Source organism: Podarcis tiliguerta (assembly GCF_965153285.1).
Source record: "Podarcis tiliguerta genome assembly, chromosome: 13".
NCBI classification, from domain to species: domain Eukaryota; kingdom Metazoa; phylum Chordata; class Lepidosauria; order Squamata; family Lacertidae; genus Podarcis; species Podarcis tiliguerta.
This window is the reverse complement of record NC_139546.1, coordinates 37,424,126-37,443,913: the sequence shown is the minus strand read 5'-3', so window position 1 is coordinate 37,443,913 and position 19,788 is coordinate 37,424,126. Positions and strand designations below refer to the sequence as shown.

Genomic DNA, 19,788 nt, shown 5'->3' with positions numbered 1-19,788 from the left:
CGGGATATCAAATCCAAACTCTTCTTCTTCTCTTCATCCTCCAGTCTGGAGTGGGGGCCTTATTCTGTTCCACATATTCCAGGCAGGCCCTCACAAACAATGACTCTGATTAAGCCCCACTTTCCAAGAAACTCAGGATTTCTGGCCGGGCTCCCCTGCCTAAAATGCAGGTTTATCTATTTGACTAACACACTTAAAATGTCATTCAACAGCATATGCAGCATCACAAATATTTCCTGGTCTGGAGTAGGTCCAGGACAGGGTTGCCATAGTAACAGAGGGGAGGGGAGGAGGCAGGGGGGAGAGCGAAAAAACTTCAGTCCCCCAAAACTCAAGGGACGCAATAATGCCACGCAGCTTCAGATATTTTAAAGGTCCTCTGGGCTGCATTTGCAACCTCACGACACAACCCACATAAAACGAAAACGGAGTGGCAAGCTGGGTAGAATTCACTGTCTTGGGAGGGGGGAGGCGCCCCCACCCCTGTGGGGTGGGCAAAAACTTGTGGGTTGAGATGACAGGACCATGGTCCAGGGCTTACTTCTTCAGAGAAACCCACAGAATTGCTGCCATACTAGCGTGCCCATACAGCTCCTATGCCTGCTTGCCTTTTGCCCAATTCTGGCACGATTTTCTCCATGCCCAGGTTCAATACACACACACACAACTTGTACAAACTGCCCCGCCATGGGGCACGCAACACCCCCTCCTTCCCCATCTACCCTTGGAATTAAGCCAATGACTTTTCATCCTTTTACCCTGGCCCCAAACCCCTTGGGCCATCTCCCCACTGAATCACCCACATCTACAAACACACCACTTTTTTCTTTACTTTTCCCTATACAGTGTCTTTCTGTAGGGTGGGCAGGGTGCCCCCCCCCCATCCATTCTCCATACTTGCAAATACTCTTCTTTATCTTACACACACACACACACACCACAAACACACAATTCCCATCCAGTCTGTCACATCAGACCCCTTCTCCTGCCTATAGCCCATTCCTTCCCTTGACAATCCATTGCATTGGTAGGTGTTTTAAACTGCATTTCCCATGTCGTTTTGCAAAGAAGCTTGCTTTTTTAAAAAAACAAAAATCCCCACCTACCCTAAGACTAAAGCATATGATGGGACCAGGGCTTTTTTTAAAAAAAATGCAAAATTCTTCAACCTGCTATCTTTCCTTCCCCCTATTCACTATGTACACACTTAGAGGGAGATTTAGGATACGTATATTCTATCCAACTTTCTACTTAGATATTGCAGATCAGAAATGCTTGTATCACCCCCTATTCCTATGTTATCAAGCCCCAATCTTTAGATGTGATTATCAGATGCCAGATCACTCTCTCTGGGTGTAAATGCATGCACAGACTGTGCAGCCAGTTTTCTCTTGCTAGACACAGACGTTGAGCCCAAACAGATAAAGTCCATCCTTCATCGTCTATCGGATCTAATCTATGTATTGCATATCAGATCTCTGCACCCCGCACCTCCCTTCCCCGGTTCTCCATTGTCTCCACCTCCCTGCCTGCAACCCCCCCTTCCCTTGCGCTCTCTCTCCTTCCCTCCCTCCCTCTCTCTCTCTCCCTCTCTCCCTCCCTCTCTCTCTAAGTCTGTGGGATCCCCCAATCGACCGCCTCTCATTCGCTGCGCTATCCCCCTCCCCACCGTTACCTGTTGACAGGAGCAGCACCCAGGTAGGATGGGGGCAGAGGGTGGGGGGGGAGGTTGGGGTCCCGTGGGTGTGAGGATAAGGTGCAGGCACTACTTTGGGGGAAGGTGGGAAGACAGTTGTGGGGGGCAAGTTGGGGGGAAAGAGGGTGGGATGTGGGGTTTCAGGTTCTCGAGGAGTTTCTGAAGAAGTGGGGGAGTTGGAAGAGTTGCTTGAGAGGTCTTTTTGTGCATTGGGGTGGGGGGGCTAGTGCAATTTGGGGGAGGTTGGTGGGGGTTAGAAAAGGCAGCTTCTAGGGGCAGTTTTCAGGGTGTGGGGCTGGTGCAAGATGGAATCACAGGGAAAGGGCAATTCAGGCATCTCTCTTGGAGTCCGGTGGGGAATTAAGGATGTATTTGGAAAGTATGGGGGGAGAAGTGAAAGGGTAAATTGCTTAGAAGTGGAGTGGACGGTGTGGGAGAAGGGAATAAGTCAGGGGGGAGAGCAAGATGTTAGGTAATTACAGGTTATTTGCATTGATTTACATATGTGTGGGGCAGATCCTGGGCAGGAAGAGCAGAGGGCAATTCTGAGAGTAGGTGAAACTGATTGAGAATTGACGAGTGAAGAGAGAAAAAAAATCCACAGACATAAAAGAAATAATAATAAAAAGACAACTCAATTTAGCAAACTCATTCTATTAATATCGGTTAATAATCCAATACCAATTAATTAAAAATAACCCTCGCAGGAACGCCGGTCTCTAAAGAAACTGTCATATCAAAATGCCATTATGCTTCTGGCGATGCAATTTCCTTATTCAATTAGAATCGGCTCACTACCACACACACACACACACACACACACACACACACACACAAAACCCAGCACAGTAAATGAATTCTACAGCTTTTGCCTGCGTGTCTACGGAGTTGTAAATCTTGCTGCTTGGCCCATCTACGTTCCATTACAACATGACATCAATTTGTCAATGCTTCATTTAATGTCACTTCTAACACACTGTGGGGTTTTATAAAAACAAACAAAAAACAGAAGTCACTCGCCATGCGAGCCTGTATTGCCTACTCAGGAGTAAGCCCCTCTGAGTTCAGTGAGACTTACTCCCAGGTAAGTATATGTGCAGGATTGCAGCCTCGGTGCATGGATAGACCTCTGAAGAGCTCAGTTCTGATGCTTCAGAAGGGGGGGGGGGAGAGCCACCAGTTTTGCCCATTGTGCCTCACTCTGTAACTTTTGACTTTCGATAAAGGAACATAAAACTCATTTTTAAAAAGATGGACAGGAGAGAGCAGATTTCCTGCATAATGTGAACAGATGCAGCTGAAAGTTCTTCCTTGGTATAAAAGAGAGAGGAAAAATCCACCATTAAGCCGAAACATTCCTTTCGGTTTTACTGGGAAAGTTTCCCTTCTTCAGAGAATGGGAAGCATATAGAAAATGGGCACCAGCACATATCTTTGTGGTGCTCAGTTTACACCCATAACTTGTGAAGGAAGGCGAAATGTGTGGCTCTCTAAACAAACATTGGACTCAGGAACCAGCTGTAAGGAATCAGAAATCAGCCTGCCTGGTTAGAAAAGGCCAAGACATTTAAGGGCTCCCTCTTAGGAAAACGATGACTGGGGAAGGGTCACAGTCAAAGTAGCATAAATTTACACCTGGGGTGGACAGAGAAAAATTCTCTCTTCCTCATAACACGTGAATTTGGGATTATCCAGTAAAATTGATGTGGAAAAGATCAGGGTACAGGAAACATTTCTTAACACGATGTGTAATTGGTTTATGGCATTTGTTGTCACAGGATGTAGTGGTTGTGGTGTGGGACTTAGACCGCTTTAAAGGGGGATGAGAAAATTTCATTTGGGGTGTTGATTGTTCCCTCTAATAGTTAACTTGGGATTGGAGCCACTGAGGATAGAGGGGGCATTTTCACATGCTTGCAGAAGTACCCCCACAAAAAAACTTTTGTAAAAATAAATAAATCCCTAGAGTGAGGATGGGGAGGGCTTAAAACAATCCATTAAGGGCTGAGCATGCTCAGTAACCATGGAATTGTTGCTGCTGGCATCCTTCTGTCTCGAGAGACAATGGAGTGTGCCTTCAAACCGTTGCGCTAGCAGCACCAAAGTGACCTCCCAGGAAACAAGCCTGAGCAGGGCATATGGAGGTCCTGGGCTGTCCCAGACGGCAAGATCCCTCTTTTGGCCTCGCTGATGTGTTCCAAAGGAAAGCAGGGAGATAGGTTTGGCACCAGCTTGGCTGCAGGAGATGCCGGAAGGTGTACAAGGCACCACCCAACCGTCTTAGGGATTCCTCTCTGGATTTGTGTAGGGTTTACTCCTAGCCTTTTCTTCTCCTGAAGACATCCTGCAAAGCAGCAGATGTTACGGATCGGAGCTTTTCTTCTTCTAGATGGGCTACCTTTCCAGGTTGAGAAAATCAGAGGGTGGAATGGAGTGCCCTGGTGGGAGGCATGGCTGTCTAGCACCCTAGGCAGGAGTACTCTTTCTAGGTGAAGATTCACTGGAACACTTTGCTGCATGTCCCACTCACTGATGGCTGTCAGTCAAGGTGGGCTAAATGGAACCACCATAGTCAGAGGAGGCACTATGCCCCTGACTACTACCTGCTAGGAGTTTGCTAAGGGTGCTGGGAATTGTAGCTCTCTGGTGGGTGAACCACAGTTCCCAGAATTCTGCGGGGGAAGTAATGTGCTTTAAATACATGGTGTGTGCGCATCCTTCAACCACTGCCCAAACCTGGGCACCCTTACCTGAGAGCGACGGCCCTATGAAGACTTAAAGGTAAAGGGACCCCTGACCATTAGGTCCAGTCGTGGCCGACTCTGGGGTTGCAGCGCTCATCTCGCTTTATTGGCTGAGGGAGCCGGCGTACAGCTTCTGGGTCATGTGGCCAGCATCACTAAGCTGCTTCTGGCGAACCAGAGCAGTGCACAGAAACACCGTTTACCTTCCCGCCGGAGCGGTACCTATTTATCTACTTGCACTTTGACGTGCTTTCAAACTGCTAGGTTGGCAGGAGCAGGGACCGAGCAACGGGAGCTCACCCCGTCACAGGGATTCGAACAGCCAACCTTCTGATCGTCAAGTCCTAGGCTCTATGGTTTAACCGACATAGGATTGTGTTCCACATCAGCCTACATCTGGTGCTCACGGTGGAATAATGAATCAAAATAAACATCTCTTTCCATCCTCCACAGCTGACTGCACCTCCAATGACCGTCCGACGTGGAGAACGTGCTCCAGTCCCTATCCGGGAACATATGGCCATTGATGTGTCCCCAGGGCCAATCCGGCCCATTGCCCAAATCTCTGCCTATTTCCCACATCCTGGGCTGGAGGGAGTGTTGGCGACACGAGACAGAATGAGGGGTCAAGGGGCTGCGGCCATGCCCCCTGGAACCGGGGAAGGAGAATCGGCGGACGGAGACGATTCTGATGACTGCAGTGAGTATGAACCCTCTCTTCCATGCCTTTGAAGGGGAGAGGACCCAGGAGTTCTGGATCAAACCATCTATTCATTCCATGGGGGGTGGAGAGGGGTATAGGCGGCCTGAACCACATATCTGATACATGCATGTTCACACATGCAGACTCTCTCTCTCTCTCTCTCTCTCTCTCTCTCTCTCTCTCTCTCACACACACACACACACACACACACACACCGGCTCTCTTGCCTTTGTACATTTTTACAGCCAGGTGCACAAGAGAGAATGGCTGCATACACCCCACCTGCTGAATTACACTGAAAGCGCATTTACCCTCCAAAGAATCTTGGGATCTGTAGTTTGTTAAGGGTGCTGGGAACTGTAGCTCTGTGGGGTGAACCACAGTTCCCAGGATTCTTTGGGGGAAAGCCATGTGCTTTAAATGTTGAGTGGAGGTGCAGCTAGTAGCTCTGTCTTATGTACATACATACAAAAGAGTCTCAAACCAAAACAGGCACAAATCCGAGACATTTTCACACATATAAATGTCCATAAATTTTTCACATACTGTCACCCAGGGCTTCACTACAAGAGTCCTGCCAGCTGCTTTTTTATACCTATATTTTCTCTCCCACACACTTACTTCCTTAGACACTATCTCTCACCTGCATCTGAGAACGTAAGTCTTGCATTTTGTCACAATGCATTTCATACAGCGGTTCTCAGAAACACCAAGCCTTTCAGATGATCTATACCTCCCAGCCCTCCCATATCACAAATACACGCTTGCCTAAATGTTACACAAGAATTCCCACTCAGAAGGGGTGCCCCCTAGAACCTCCTTTACATGTCAATACATTGAGATGGCTCTTGTGGTGTGTCCAGCCCTGTTTTCACCATACAATGACTCAGCAATCACATCACCTGGTGGGAAAGTTCTCCCTTGCACTCTCACTCACAGCCTTGCATGCAGACCCTCATTCTCCCTCCCTGCCTCCTTGTATACACACAAGGCATTCCTGAGACACACGCTGACCTGCAAGAGGAAGCCCCCCTGACCTTACTTCTGGACTTACCTCTGAAGATAGGGATGCGGGTGGCGCTGTGGTCTAAACCACTGAGCCTCTTGGGCTTGCTGATCAGAAGGTTGGCACTTCGAATCCCTGCAACGGAGTGAGCTCCCGTTGCTCTGTCCCAGCTCCTGCCAACCTAGCAGTCCAAAAGCATGCCAGTGCAAGTAGATAAAGAGGTACCACTGTGGCAGGAAGGTAAACAGCGTTTCCATGCGCTCTGGCTTCTGTCACAGTGTCCCGTTGCTCCAGTTTAGTCATGCTGGCCACATGACCCGCAAAGTCTGTGGACAAACGCTGGCTCCCTCAGCCTGAAAGGGAGATGAGCGCCACACCCCATAGTCGCCTTTGACTGAACTTAACCGTCCAGGGGTCATTTACCTTTACTTTTTACCTCTGAAGAAGCATGGATAGGATTGTGCTGCACATCTCCTGTCTCAATAATACAAGTTGTGCACCAAGGCTGCCAACCTAAGAAGACTCCTTTGGAAGTTGGAAAAACGACCGAGGCCACCATGACTTACTTCAGTCAATGTGCTGAGATTCAGGCCAGGGATTGCTTCAGTGCTCAGATAGGTGCACTCTTGGTACACTCACATAGGTACACACCTGTGCTCTTCTTCACACACAGGTTTGTGTTCTCTCTCTCTCATACGTACACCTCCCCACAACTATTTATCGCAAACAACTTTTCTCAGTTCACACACAAGCAAAACTTCCAAATATTTGCCTTCATATCATTAGGAGTCCCCATCCATCGCAAAGATCCTATGGCAGTTAGGTTGGGGTCTGGACAACAGAAGTAACGCTCAAGTCAAGGGCTGGCAATCTTTCTTCAGCCTGAGGGCCCCATTCGCCTGTAAGCAACCTTCCAGGGGCTGTGTGCCAGTGGCTACATGGGGACTCATCACACAAAACACATACATCTTCCCATCCTGGCTCCTGAGTTGCTACCTCAGTTCAAGGATGCATTCCAGCCAGGCAAAAGCAGGATGGACTGGGGAAGGTGTGGTCTGGGGAGACAGGGCTTAGCCTGGGAAGTGTCCCGAGGGCCAGACAGCGCAGCCTGGAGGGCCGCCATTTGTTTATTTATTGAATTTGTGTGCTGTGTCCTTCATCCATAGATTTCAGGGAGGTTCGCAAGATAAAAAAAGTAAAAACACAATACATAATAAAAACAAGAACAAACAACAACACAAACCAATAACCCCCCCCCATGCACCTACACCTGAGATTCCCTAGCCCCTGACTTAGTGGTTAAACCTGCCAGACAGATTTGGCTTTGTTTAAGTAACTGGCACAGGTGATGTGTTGCCATAGGAATTAACGGTTGGAGAGCCTTCCGAGTCTCTGTAAGAACATTTTGTGTGCATCCCTGCCCCCCCCCCCCCCACCGGTCCCTAGAAGTCTTGATGGGGGAGCAAGATCCACTGCAGTGTTAAAGCTGTGAATCGTGGCCCATAAACCATGGGGCAAACCTTGGTTCCAACTCTGCTGAGTCAGAAGAGATCTACACCACAAGCCCAGGTTGGGACGGCATCTGAGCGAAACCAAAGCTTAGCTCGGTGCAGCAGCATAGCAGAAAGAGCTGGGCGGAGCCAAGCAGCTGCAATCTCCTCTCTCAGTCGGCAGCACGGTTGTCCGTTTGCACTAAGCCGTGACTTGGCTTAGCATGGCAGGCAAACCAGGGCACCACGTTGTACACACCACAGCCCCAGCAGTCATCGAGAAGCACTCTGGTGCGGAGAGCAGAAGCTTTTGGCTCCCATATGGTGCCGATTCGCAAGAGACGCACACGGAGATGCATGAAGGAACACAGTCACACACTTCTGGGGACAAGCTCGCACATAACAAATGGCTCGCTCAGCCACCTTCCCTAACGAAAACAAACCCACACAAAGTGACACCCTCACTGACACAACAGCCTGCCTTTGAGAGAGAGACGGTTTCGTATTCTCGTCTACGCATGTGCACACAACACACTTGCACGCAAGCAAGCTTGTAGAGCTGCATGTGTAGTTACACACACCAGAAAGGAGGGAGGGAAGGAAAGGCGGAGGGGTGGAAGGATGAATGGAATGGGGTGGTGGTGGTGGTAAGGGAGAGCCAGAGTGGAGGGAGACAGAAAGGAAGATGGATAGATCAAGGCAGAGGGATGGATGGATGGATGGATGGATGGAGACAGAAGGGCAGAAAGGTAAAATGTCCACGCCAGAGGATGGATGGATTTGGATAGACAGAAAGCAATTTATGAACCAGTGCATGTAAAGATGCACCCAGATGGAAACACCCAGGGACAAATCTGTAGGTGGACTGACACATAAGCTCATTTCACACAGTCTTCCAACCATGCAGCCTGGCTGCGTTAAGTGGGGGAGCAGCAGGATTGCACTGCTCTCCCTGTTCCCCAGCTCCGTGTGTTCCCCCAGCTCTGTGTGCACAGAGCTACAAGTGTACCACTTGCACACCACAGGCTCTGTCCATGCAGCCTGCTTCTCTCTGACCGTGCCAGGAACACCTGTGCATGTATGACTTGCATGTGTGTAGGCTGTTCTGTGTACCCAGAACTGAGGTATACAGCGGCTGGAGTTGCAGACAAAAGCACGGTCCTCTTCTGCCTCCACGCATTTCGACTTTGTGGGTGGGAAACTGTGTGCGAAAGGGATCTGCAGCTAAAGACCAATAATGTAAGTAAGATGCGTGGAGTAGGTAGAAGCCTACTTTTTTGTCACACCAGGTTTCTACCCTAGAATATATGGAGTGGTAACAATGCCTTTGAGCATGTGCAGAGCACAGAACCTTGAGTACTATAGCTGCTCCCTATTCACCTGAGATCAGAAGGTAGGCAATGCAGGTTCAAAGGGTGTGATCACATGACTCCTGGGCAAGGTCCAATTCTGTGCTCAGAGATCTGCCCTGGTTGCTGATTTGATACCAGGCCAGGTTCAAGGTGTTATTATTAGTATAAAGGTAAAGGTACCCCTGCCCGTACGGGCCAGTCTTGACAGACTCTAGGGTTGTGCGCCCATCTCACTCAAGAGGCCGGGGGCCAGCGCTGTCCGCAGACACTTCCGGGTCACGTGGCCAGCGTGACAAGCTGCATCTGGAGAGCCAGCGCAGCACACGGAAACGCTGTTTACCTTCCCGCCAGTAAGCGGTCCCTATTTATCTACTTGCACCCAGGAGTGCTTTCGAACTGCTAGGTTGGCAGGCGCTGGGACCGAACAACGGGAGCGCACCCCGCCGCGGGGATTCGAACCGCCGACCTTTCGATCGGCAAGCCCTAGGCGCTGAGGCTTTTACCCACGGCGCCACCCGCGTCCCTTATTATTAGTATACAAAGCCCTTAACAACTTGCTTTACCTATGAGATCCCCTTACCCCACATATTCTCACTCAGCCACTTCAATTGGTGGAATTGGCACAGCTACAGGTGCCACAGAATCCCCATTCAGCAGGGGAAAGAATTTAGATTGTTTAATGCACTTTGGAACTCCCCGTCTATTGAGATCAAGCAGGTGCCTTCACTGTACACTTTTCGGCACCTGCTAAAAACATTCTGGCTTAGACGAGCCTGCCCAGATGCTTAGAAAGCTGAGGTAATTTTAATCTGTTTCAGTATTTTACCTTTTGTATGTTTTAAAGCAGGGTTGTGATTTTTTTCCATTTTATTGTTTTATCTTTTTGTAGACTGCTTTGAGGGTTGTTGTTGTTTTTACATACAAGTACTGTATAAATTTTATCAAATAAATACATAAATGCTAAGAACCTTCCATTGCTGTAAAAAAAAAAAAAAAAGAACATGCACGCACACACACCACTTTTCCTAGACCTGGTGGTTGTAAAGACGGAATCAGAACTATATGGGTTATGTCTGATAAAGTATACCAATGGGAAGGGAGTTCAGCAGGGTTTACTGTACTCAGGATATAGGGCTCTGATGCACTGCTCAGCCCCTTTGATTCTCCCCTCCCCTGAGCAGAAGCAAAATAAATTATGCATACTTAGGTAAATTGGCCTAACTGGCATGATTTATGCAGGTCGCAGCATAACATCCCAGTTTTATTAGTGCCTGGGTTATCTGGGAGAGGTGGGGGTTTGATTATTATTTTTTCGATCTCAGAGAAAATAGCTGCATCTACATGCCAGCTGGCTGACGGATGACTTCTACACAAACCTATAGTGGTGAGCAGTGCAGAAAGGTAGACAGGTAATATAGGCAGATGGAGGGAGCTCAATATGCAGGCAGATTGTGAGTATGATTACAAGGAAGAGAGAGGAAAAAGAAAATTCAGATGCGACTGACTGATTCCTTTTCTTCATTCTGTTTGGAACCCGATTCCTTTCCTAGCATCGCTTGGGACTCTTGAATTTGACATTCTCTATGATCCCGAAAACTGCACCCTTGACTGCACCATCCTACGGGCCAAGGTAATGATGGCAATCTGGCAAAGTGCCCCAGAAACAACTGCTCTCCTGCAAATGGATGGTGCTTTTTGATTCCGACCCGCAGGCTTTCTGCATTCTGTGTCTCGTTTTCACAACAGAGGGACATGATTTAATAAGAGAGGCCACACAAGGAGGGGAAATCTCATTATGGAGCCAGCGCTGCTCATTTTCAGTCTGTTTCCTTTCTCTCGCCTGCATCTCAACCCGTTCCTTCTCCCCCAAGCCTCTGGAAAGCAGAGAGGTTCACTCAAAGGCCCACCTCTCTCACACAAACCCCCGTGGACTTCAGCCGGCTCTGTTTGCACAACCCCTACCCTCACATACATGCCAACAAACACAAGCCCCCTCTCCCCTGCCAGCTGGTGGGCTTGCAGCATCTTCAAGCACCTCGGCGACGCGCCAGGCAACAGGGTATCCGCAGGCATCTGGGGTTGCCGTGGCAACAGAGAAGGGATGGGGAAAGCAAGGGAAACAATGCGGCAGTTCAGAACCACAGCAAAAGTAGCGCTTGCCCTCCATCATCATTACCCAGAGCCCCCCCACCACACCTCAGGCTCCCATTCCCCCCCACTACAGATGACCATTAATCCACATACCATTCTCTTCTCTCTTTGCTGCCCCACGTTGCAGGGGCTTCCTCCCAAACTATTCTGGGTGTGTTAACATGATGTGTTTTTTGTTTTTCCTGCCTTCTCTATAACTGGAAGTGCCATTTTCCCTGTGGCAATCCTTCAACGAAACCAATTTAGCTGGATGCTTTAGCAGCGGCTCTGAACAGTGTTTAAGAAATCACAGCACGAAGCATTCCAAGACTCAGAATAATTTATTTTAGCCACGAGTGGCGTTGAGTCTGTGTTCCCTTCAACAAAGGCAAGCCGACACTTTTATGAGGATTATTCAAGAAGGCTTCTCTGCCCAAACACTTGTCTCGTCCCACAGATTCTGCAAAGCTCACTGAGGCTCTACCCAGAGTTCTCCTGTGTTTCTTATGCCCCATAAACAACCTCACTCTAATTCTGGCTTCATACATAGAATAACTATTAGATAGGGCTGCTTTTGAAGAGTGTCTGAAAACTTCCATTGGCTCAGAAGGCAGCAACTAGCTTATTATCTAGGGCAGGCATAGGCAAGCTCGGCCCTCCAGGTGTTTTGGGACTACAACTCCCATCATCCCTAGTTAACAGGACCAGTGGTCAGGGATGATGGGAGTTGTAGTCCCAAAACATCTGAAGGGCTGAGTTTGCCTATGCCTGCTCTAGGTTGAGGTGCCCAGAGCATAATATTATTATACCAGTGCTATAGCCATATCACTGGCTCCCCATTCATTTGCAGGCCTGATTCAGAGTGCAAGTCTTAACCTTTGGTGGGGAAACGGTGGCCTACCAGATGTTGTTGGACTTCAGCTCCCATCACACCCAGCCAACATGGCTAGTCATCAGGGATGATGGGAGTTGTAGTCCTTCAGTATTGGGGTGAGGGCACAGATACCCCCTTCTCTGCTGTACTGATCTCTGTCCCTTACCCTGGCATCTGAAATACAGTGGAAGAGAAGGAACACCAGACAAAGCTAAGTTTTGGGCAGCCCATAAGACCACCTCATTCCTTGCTTTTAGTCAAGCAGCAGAGACCTGCCTCCTCAAGCATTTGTATGGAAGGGGATAATCCTTTGCATTACTGAGGTATCAGCTCATTACAAAAAATATCTATCTATCTGCTACAGGTTTGCTTTGCTGTTGCTTGTGCTTTGGTTGTTTCTGTTTCTTCGTTATGTTAACGACCTCAGAGGTCTGTCCATGGAAAAGTGGGATGTTAGCCATGGCATTCAAAACATTTCCACTGTAAGTGAAGATATGCAGTAGAAACACTGTGCATAAGGTCAAGACAACTGTCACACTTCTTCCTGCTTCTGTGTAGGAGTGTGGTCATGTGTGCAACAGTCGAAGGACTGCGTGTCTGAGAAAAAAGCATGAAGCATTCTCTTGAGATGGCAATGAAATGCATAAGGTCAATATTTTGTTTAAAGGGGAGCTGATCACTGTCTTCTTATTCTCAGGGTCTGAAACCGATGGATTTCAATGGCCTGGCTGACCCCTATGTCAAACTGCACCTTCTGCCCGGAGCCTGCAAGGTAAACATGGCTTCAGATTCGCCTCCACTTTCACTGTCTCACAGTTCCTGAGCCTAGCACTATCCAATATACACATGCACAGCTACCACCACCATGCAGAGAAATGATGAGGTGTGTAACCAAGCTGGAGATATCGTGTCCCTATAGAACAGGAGGAAGGCAGTGTTTCTCAGGCCCCATCAGTGCCATTTAAAGCAGTATCATACCATTTCATACAGTCTTCACTTCCCCCAAAGAATCCTGAGAACTGTAGTTAAGGGTACTGAGCGTTGTTAGGTGACCCCCATTCCCCTCACAGAGCTACAATTCCCAGAGTTCACTTAACTCATGCATCTATACCTCCGGTAGGTTCTGTTCCCAGGTGTCAACACTGAGCAGCGACAAATAGGTTGAAGCACAGTTCCCCCGTTTCTTTGTAGCTAAGCAGAGTACAGTGGTACCCCGGGTTAAGTACTTAATTCGTTCCAGAGGTCCGTTCTTAACCTGAAACTGTTCTTAACCTGAAGCACCACTTTAGCTAATGGGGCCTCCTGCTGCTGCGCCGCCGGAGCACGATTTCTATTCTCATCCTGAAGCAAAGTTCTTAACCTGAGATACTATTTCTGGGTTAGCGGAGTCTGTAACCTGAAGCGTATGTAACCCGAGGTACTACTGTAGCTCATGCAGCCGGCCACTCACTCCAACATCCAGGGAGAACGAGAAGGAGCAAGCCAGAGCCAGGCACCTCAGTAGACTAAGCCACATCAAGCAAATATGAGAAACCAGACTATTCTATTGCATGCTCTTTAAAATACATTCAATAAAGCACAGTTTGGAAAAGGGGCTATCAGTAATTATCAGGACAGAATAAATAGAAAGACATTGATAATTCCATGCCACCATTCTCCTGCTTCCAGCCTAGGATACAGGTACGCCTCTGGTCTTACTAGAATATTCTGCTCTTCCATTCCAATGCCTCCCCACCCCCCAAAAAACCTTCTTCTCTCCAGGCGAACAAACTGAAAACACGAACCCAGCACAACACTCTCAACCCTGTGTGGAATGAGGCTCTGACTTACATTGGAATAACAGCTGAGGATATGGCCCGGAAAACTCTGCGGTAAGACCCCCCCGCCCCGCCCCGCTGACTTAAAATCCCAATCTACAGGGTCCTCTTTCATTCCCATGCTCCCTTTGGTATTCACACCCTTGGATCCTTTTTCTCTCTTTCTGCTTCCCAGAATCTCCGTCTGCGATGAGGACAAACTGACCCACAACGAGTTCATTGGAGAGACCCGGGTGCCCCTGAGGCGCCTCCAGCCTGGACAGAAGAGACACTTCAATCTGTGCTTGGAAAGACAACAACCAGTGAGTCAGGCATAAGCCGATTGCATATCTCAAAACGATTCAGGAATCAGGATCTATTGGTTTATTTTATGAATTGATAAGGATCCTCAAGCACATCCTCTAGCTGCTTGGCTGCCCAGTCCCTTGTCCCCCTGTCCCAATCCCCACTAACAGCTCGCAGGCCCTCCTGTCCCTGGGACCTGCCTGAGTTTCTCCCCTGCTCTGCCAAACTCAGTGCTTTCTGCCAATCACCAGAATCTCACAGCTGATTCTTCTTCGCCAGCAGTTGGAATAGTTGTAGTGTAAAAAGCCCAGCTAACTCACGACAAGTGGAGGTGAAAAGACTTGTAGGCAGCAACCTGCCTGTAGCATATTTTATGCACATGATTTCTGTGATCCTCCAGTGGGCTAGAAGGTGTCTCAGAAGGGGCAAGGAGGGGAGATAATTCGGGATTTTGAGTGGTGAGGGTGGGTCTCCTTGCTGCTCCTCAGCAACCAACAAAAGCAAAATACGTCACCTTACCAGCAAGTGTGCAGTTCCATTCTACAATTTAATACTGTTCACAGAATTCAGATTTTATGGGTGTAGTAGATTAACACATCTCTGTCTTGTCACTGATTCCACCCACCCACCCCCATGCACAGGATATATTGCATTTTGATTCTGTTGGGTTAATCCCTTATGCCTACAAGTCATCATACTTGTGTACCAGTCTGTACTTCCAAATGTCAAGGGAGTTTTTCCTCTCCCTCCTCTGTGTACTTGCTCGCTCACTCTGTCCCTTGACTCCTCCAACTTTGCTCATGTTTCTGTTTGGAAGAGCAGGGAAAACAGATTTTTTCTCTCAATCCTCACTTCCCTCAACAGCTGGCATCCCCTTCTTCCATGACAGCAGCTCTGCGTGGCATCTCCTGTTACCTGAGAGAGGTGAGAGCGTATTCCCGCCCCCTTCCTATTCCTAGCATTATAAAACCTGTAGCTTAAGAGTGAGGAACATGAGGGCCACATTTTTTCAGGCCACATTCTCTTCTAGACAACCTTTGAGGGGGTTACATGCCAATGGTGGGTTGGACCAGAGCTGAAAGTGGACAGAGCAACAAATGTGAATTTTACCTCTGCACAGTTTCAACACACACACACTTTACACGCCCTTTTTACCCTCAATCCAAGCAAGCAGGAACCATTATCCGGGTTCAAGGACTTATTCCAGCCAGGCAAAAACACCCAAAGGAAGATGCAAATCAGGGGTGGTGACTGACCCTGGATAAGGGTCCCAAAGACCAGAAACAGAAGCTTGAAGACCCACATTTGGTCCCCGCCATGATGTATCTCTTGGTACAATTTATTTATATAATTAGGGCCCAGAACTTAAGCCTGCCAAGCAGGCTCTTTCCCCCAAATATTGTGAAGAAAAGCTGTATGGTCAAGTGATTACAACATTGGGCTAGGAGTGGAGGGCCCCAGTTTTTTAATTCCGATTTCAACCATTTAAAAAAATTATCATGGAGACTTCCAGTCAACACCTCTCAACCTAAGCTACCTCACAAGATTGTTGTGAGGAGAAAAAGCGGGGGGGGGGGGGGTAAACATGTACTTCGGTTATTTTTAGTATTTTACCCTGCTATCATGCTCACCCTCAGACACACCTTTCTTCTAAACCACTTCAGAGGTTTATTAATTATTATTATTATTATTACTACTACAACAACAACAGTCAAGTGGTATATTCATTTGGTAACATAAATAAATAGGGCCAAGTCAGAAATAAGTTGCCAGGCTGAAAATTTGGGCAAGCGAAGTGGCTAGCAGGCCTGACAGGATAGAGGATCAAGTCAATGTCAGCAGGCAATGTGCCAGGGAAATGCCAGGGAGAGCTGCCTGCCAAGGATGGGTGAAGGAGGCCCAAGAGGCCTTTTGAAGCCTTAACCTGGGGTGCCAAAATGCCCAGGGCCAGTCCTGACAGGCTGCAAAGGTTTGTTTTTGGGAGGCTGCTGGGTGGATATTTTGCACAAAAGCACTCCATGCTCTTTCCTTTTCCTCACTTCATAGCTAGAACCCCCAGCCGGCTGGGCCCTGGAAGAAAGGGGTCGTATCCTGCTCGCCCTCACGTACATCTCCGAGCACCGTGGATTGCTGGTGTCTATTCTTCGCTGTGCCCACTTAGCTGCCATGGATGTGTGTGGATACTCAGACCCTTATGTAAAAACGTGAGGAACTGCGCTTACACTTGGCCTTAAGAGAGAGGCCTACCCTTTCCTTAGACTGCAGGCATATTCAGAAGACTAAAAGAAAAAGGAAACCATTTTTAGGAAAGCTTTCAGGGATTGTTTTTAACGACCCTGGAATTAACTTCGTTACAATGCTGTGTCTGTGTAGTCATTTTGCATTTTCTTCTATATTTCCGGCATTTTGAGTTTACATTTTGCAGCTGTACGGTGGTGGCTTTTAGCACTTGCATGCAGAATTTTAAGGGTGGCTCGCAGCCTTTTGGGGGAAGGAGACAGAAAGGAAGACGACAAATAGTCTAGACAAACAGGCTCAGTCCCCGTTGCTGTTTTGGCAGGTACCTGAGGCCAGACGTAGAGAAGAAGTCAAAGCATAAAACAACCGTGAAGAAGAAGACGCTGAACCCAGAATATAATGAGGTGATGAAAGAAGGACGAGTGAAGTAACTGCATGTTCTGGGACTTGAGAGGCGGTCAGAGTGAGGGGAGGTTGAAGAGCCAACATGCTTCAATAATTCTAATTCTGTCTCTTTTCTGTGCCCAACAGGACTTTTTCTATGAGATCGAACAGTCAGAGCTTGGTCAGAAATCCCTGGAGATAACAGTTTGGGATTACGACATTGGGAAATCTAACGACTTCATCGGTGAGAAGAGCGAGAGGTGGTGGTGGCCGGGTTATAAAATGTGGATATGCCTTCTGGGACCCTCAACCAACGTCATAGATTTATAAAGTGCCATTTCTTGTGGGTGGCTGTCTCTATGATAAGATTTGCAGATGCCTCGCCAAATTAAAGCTTCCAAAATTCTTTGCTAGAGAAGTCACACTACCAAAACTGGTATAAAACAAACAGAGGCATGCCCACTATTTCACAGGATGTCCCACGAGGGGGAACCCTGTGCTTCAGGATAGAAGGCTCTATTTGCAAACATCAAGAACCAATTTATCTTTCTTTTACAGGTGGTGTGACCCTCGGTCTAGGGGCCCCTGGAGAATGCCGACAGCACTGGCTCTCATGCCTTCAGACCCCCGACTGCCGCCTTGAGCACTGGCACACGCTCACCAACGAGCTCCCAGAATCCTCCACTTTCGGCCCCTGAGAAGCCACCTCGATTGCCTATATAGAGTTGCATCCTCCCACCCTGCCTGCCTGCCAAAAAAAAGGGAGGGGCACAGCACCAGGGGCCCCTCCTTTGCACGAGGATGTTTGCACGTTTTGAAAATTACTTGTCGTTGGTGTCCATTTATATTACGCTCTAGGGAAGGGCTTAAATGGAATGAATCGCCTCTTCTGGTTCCGTATGTTTTAAGGCACTGGGAAGTGGGAGGTGGTCATAGCAGAGTGGAGGAGCCCAGGAAGAACAGGAGCCGCCCAGGAAGCCACTTGTAGAAAAAGAATTTGAATCAATGAAAAGTCACAGAAATAATTATCCGTCCACTTCCTCTCTTAACACCTGTCTTTCCAAGCTGTCCATCGCTCAGAAATCCCACTACTTTCAAACCAAGGCTTAGCTTGGATTTTAAAGGACAAGATATTTGCTGGCACACAAAATTTGAAGCATCGGTTTTGATTTCTTTTTCTTTTTTAAAGTATGTTAAAAACCCACTTCCCCATATGGAATTTCTTTCAGCCGTCCAAAATATATTTCCCTCTTCTTTCCACACCAGCTCCTTTCCCTACTCAACTTAACCTCAGAGTGCCAAATACAATTTATACTCCTGAACTGCTGGGGAAAAAAAACTCTTGTTTATTGTCTCTGGAACCTCCTGCATGGATTATAGGGGCATTCATCAGGCACACTTCTTCCTGCTAACTCACTGTTAGAGGCCTGACAAAACTGTTTATCCCTTGTTAAGAGACTCTACAGTCTCTCTTGTTACAAACAAGGCTGACCCCACCACCACCACCCAAGCAGTTTTAAAAACAAGGTTGCAGGAAATTATTCTTGCTTCCATTTCTGTCAGAAAGCTCAAATCACTGGAGGCGATCCAGATGGAGGGAGCAATCTTAACAGCGGGCTGCCCAGCCTCTTCTTAAAAGACTTCCAGGAAGGGAGAGCACCTCATCTCTGGGCAACTGGGTCCCCATTGTGGAACTGAAAAAGTTTCTCCTAATCTTCAGCCAGAACCTGCTCTTCCTGTAACTTAAGCCCATTACATCCAGTGACAGTCCTGCACTCTGGTGCAGCAGATCAAGTCTTCTATGTAAGACCCCTTTAGATATCTGAAAGGTGCTTTCTTCTCCAGGCTAAACATACCCAGTTCCTTCAACCTTTCCTCATAGGGATTGTTTTCCATACCTTTAACTATCTTAACTGCCCTTCTCTGAACCCATTCCAGCTTGTCTATATCATTCTTACAGTGTAGCATCCACAAATGGACAAAGTACTCCGGATGAAGTCCAACTAGCACAGAATAAAGTGGAACTATTACTTCTCATGTCTTGGAAATGACAGCTGTATTAATGCCACCTAAAATTGTATGAGTCTTACACGGTACTACTGGCTCATGTTCAGCTCAAGATCAACTAGTCCTGGGATCCTCTTCATTTTTACTGCTGCTTCAACCCTATACCTGTGCACTTGATTACGGCCATGATTATTTTGCCTAAATGCAAAACTCTGCATTTGTTTCTGTTGAATCTCATTTTGCTTCCATCCAGTTTCCCATGCTATCTTTTCCTAGTTCATAGCATTTAATCAGCTTGCAAATCATATTATCATGGGGGACACTATTAGGTGCTTTGCTGAAACCAAGATCATTGCATTCACAGTCGTTCTTCAATCCACCAAACTAGTAACTTGATTTTATATTTCCTTCCCTCCCTCACACTCACACACAGTATATATAGACACACATTTATTCTTTGTAATCCGTGCAGGCTTCTGCTAACTATTGCATTGCTCTCAAGGTGCTTGCAAACTGACTCCCTTGAAATCTATTCTAGTTATCTTCCCTAGCACTGAAGTCAGATAGACTCATTTCACAGATCCTCCTTTTCAAGATCTGGAACAATTGCCTTCAGCCCTGTGGCACTTCACCTGTTCTCCGGGATCTCTCAAAGATGATTAAGACAGAAGTTATGAGAGTACACCAGTGAGTTCCTTTTAGTACCCTCTAGGATTCAATTCATCTGGTCCTTGAGACGAAGCAATTTCAGGTAGTGAGGCATTTCCTGATGAAAGTTCTTGCCAATCTCAAACAGAAGCTCTGGCCACACTACTCATGTGCTGACTATGCTACTTATGGAAGATGGAACACAATTCCCCTTTGTGGGGGCAAGACAAGAGGCAAAAGAGCAACTGAGCAATCCAGCCTTCTGTGCCACCTGTTAATATTTCACCATCCTTACTGAGAAACAGGCCTAGTGCCCTTCCTCTTCCTTCAAACACACCTTTTTATTGTTCTTGGTAGCACTCACCAGATCTTCTGCTCTCCCAGCAAATCTGGACTACACAATCCTGGTGGCCT

At 47.7% G+C, this 19,788-nt stretch overlaps 1 protein-coding gene across 1 annotated transcript; it reads left to right on the top strand.

Moving 5' to 3' along the window:
- Positions 1-1,547: 1,547 nt before the first annotated feature.
- DOC2A (double C2 domain alpha) lies at positions 1,548-18,737 on the top strand. Its single transcript, XM_083409720.1, has 11 exons — positions 1,548-1,698; positions 4,894-5,140; positions 10,542-10,621; positions 12,693-12,767; positions 13,757-13,866; positions 13,988-14,114; positions 14,962-15,021; positions 16,144-16,301; positions 16,658-16,739; positions 16,867-16,963; positions 17,278-18,737. The coding sequence occupies exons 2-11, from the start codon at positions 4,909-4,911 to the stop codon at positions 17,415-17,417; spliced, it is 1,161 nt and encodes a 386-aa protein (XP_083265846.1). The 5' UTR covers positions 1,548-1,698; positions 4,894-4,908; the 3' UTR covers positions 17,418-18,737.
- The last annotated feature ends 1,051 nt before the right edge of the window (positions 18,738-19,788 follow it).

Coding starts and splice junctions, on each gene's coding strand:
- DOC2A (XM_083409720.1), top strand. CDS start 4,909: ATGACCGTCCGACGTGGAGAACGTGCTCCAGTCCCTATCCGGGAACAT. Junction 12,768..13,756: donor TTCTGCCCGGAGCCTGCAAG/GTAAACATGGCT, acceptor TCTTCTCTCCAG/GCGAACAAACTGAAAACACG. Junction 15,022..16,143: donor TCTCCTGTTACCTGAGAGAG/GTGAGAGCGTAT, acceptor CTCACTTCATAG/CTAGAACCCCCAGCCGGCTG.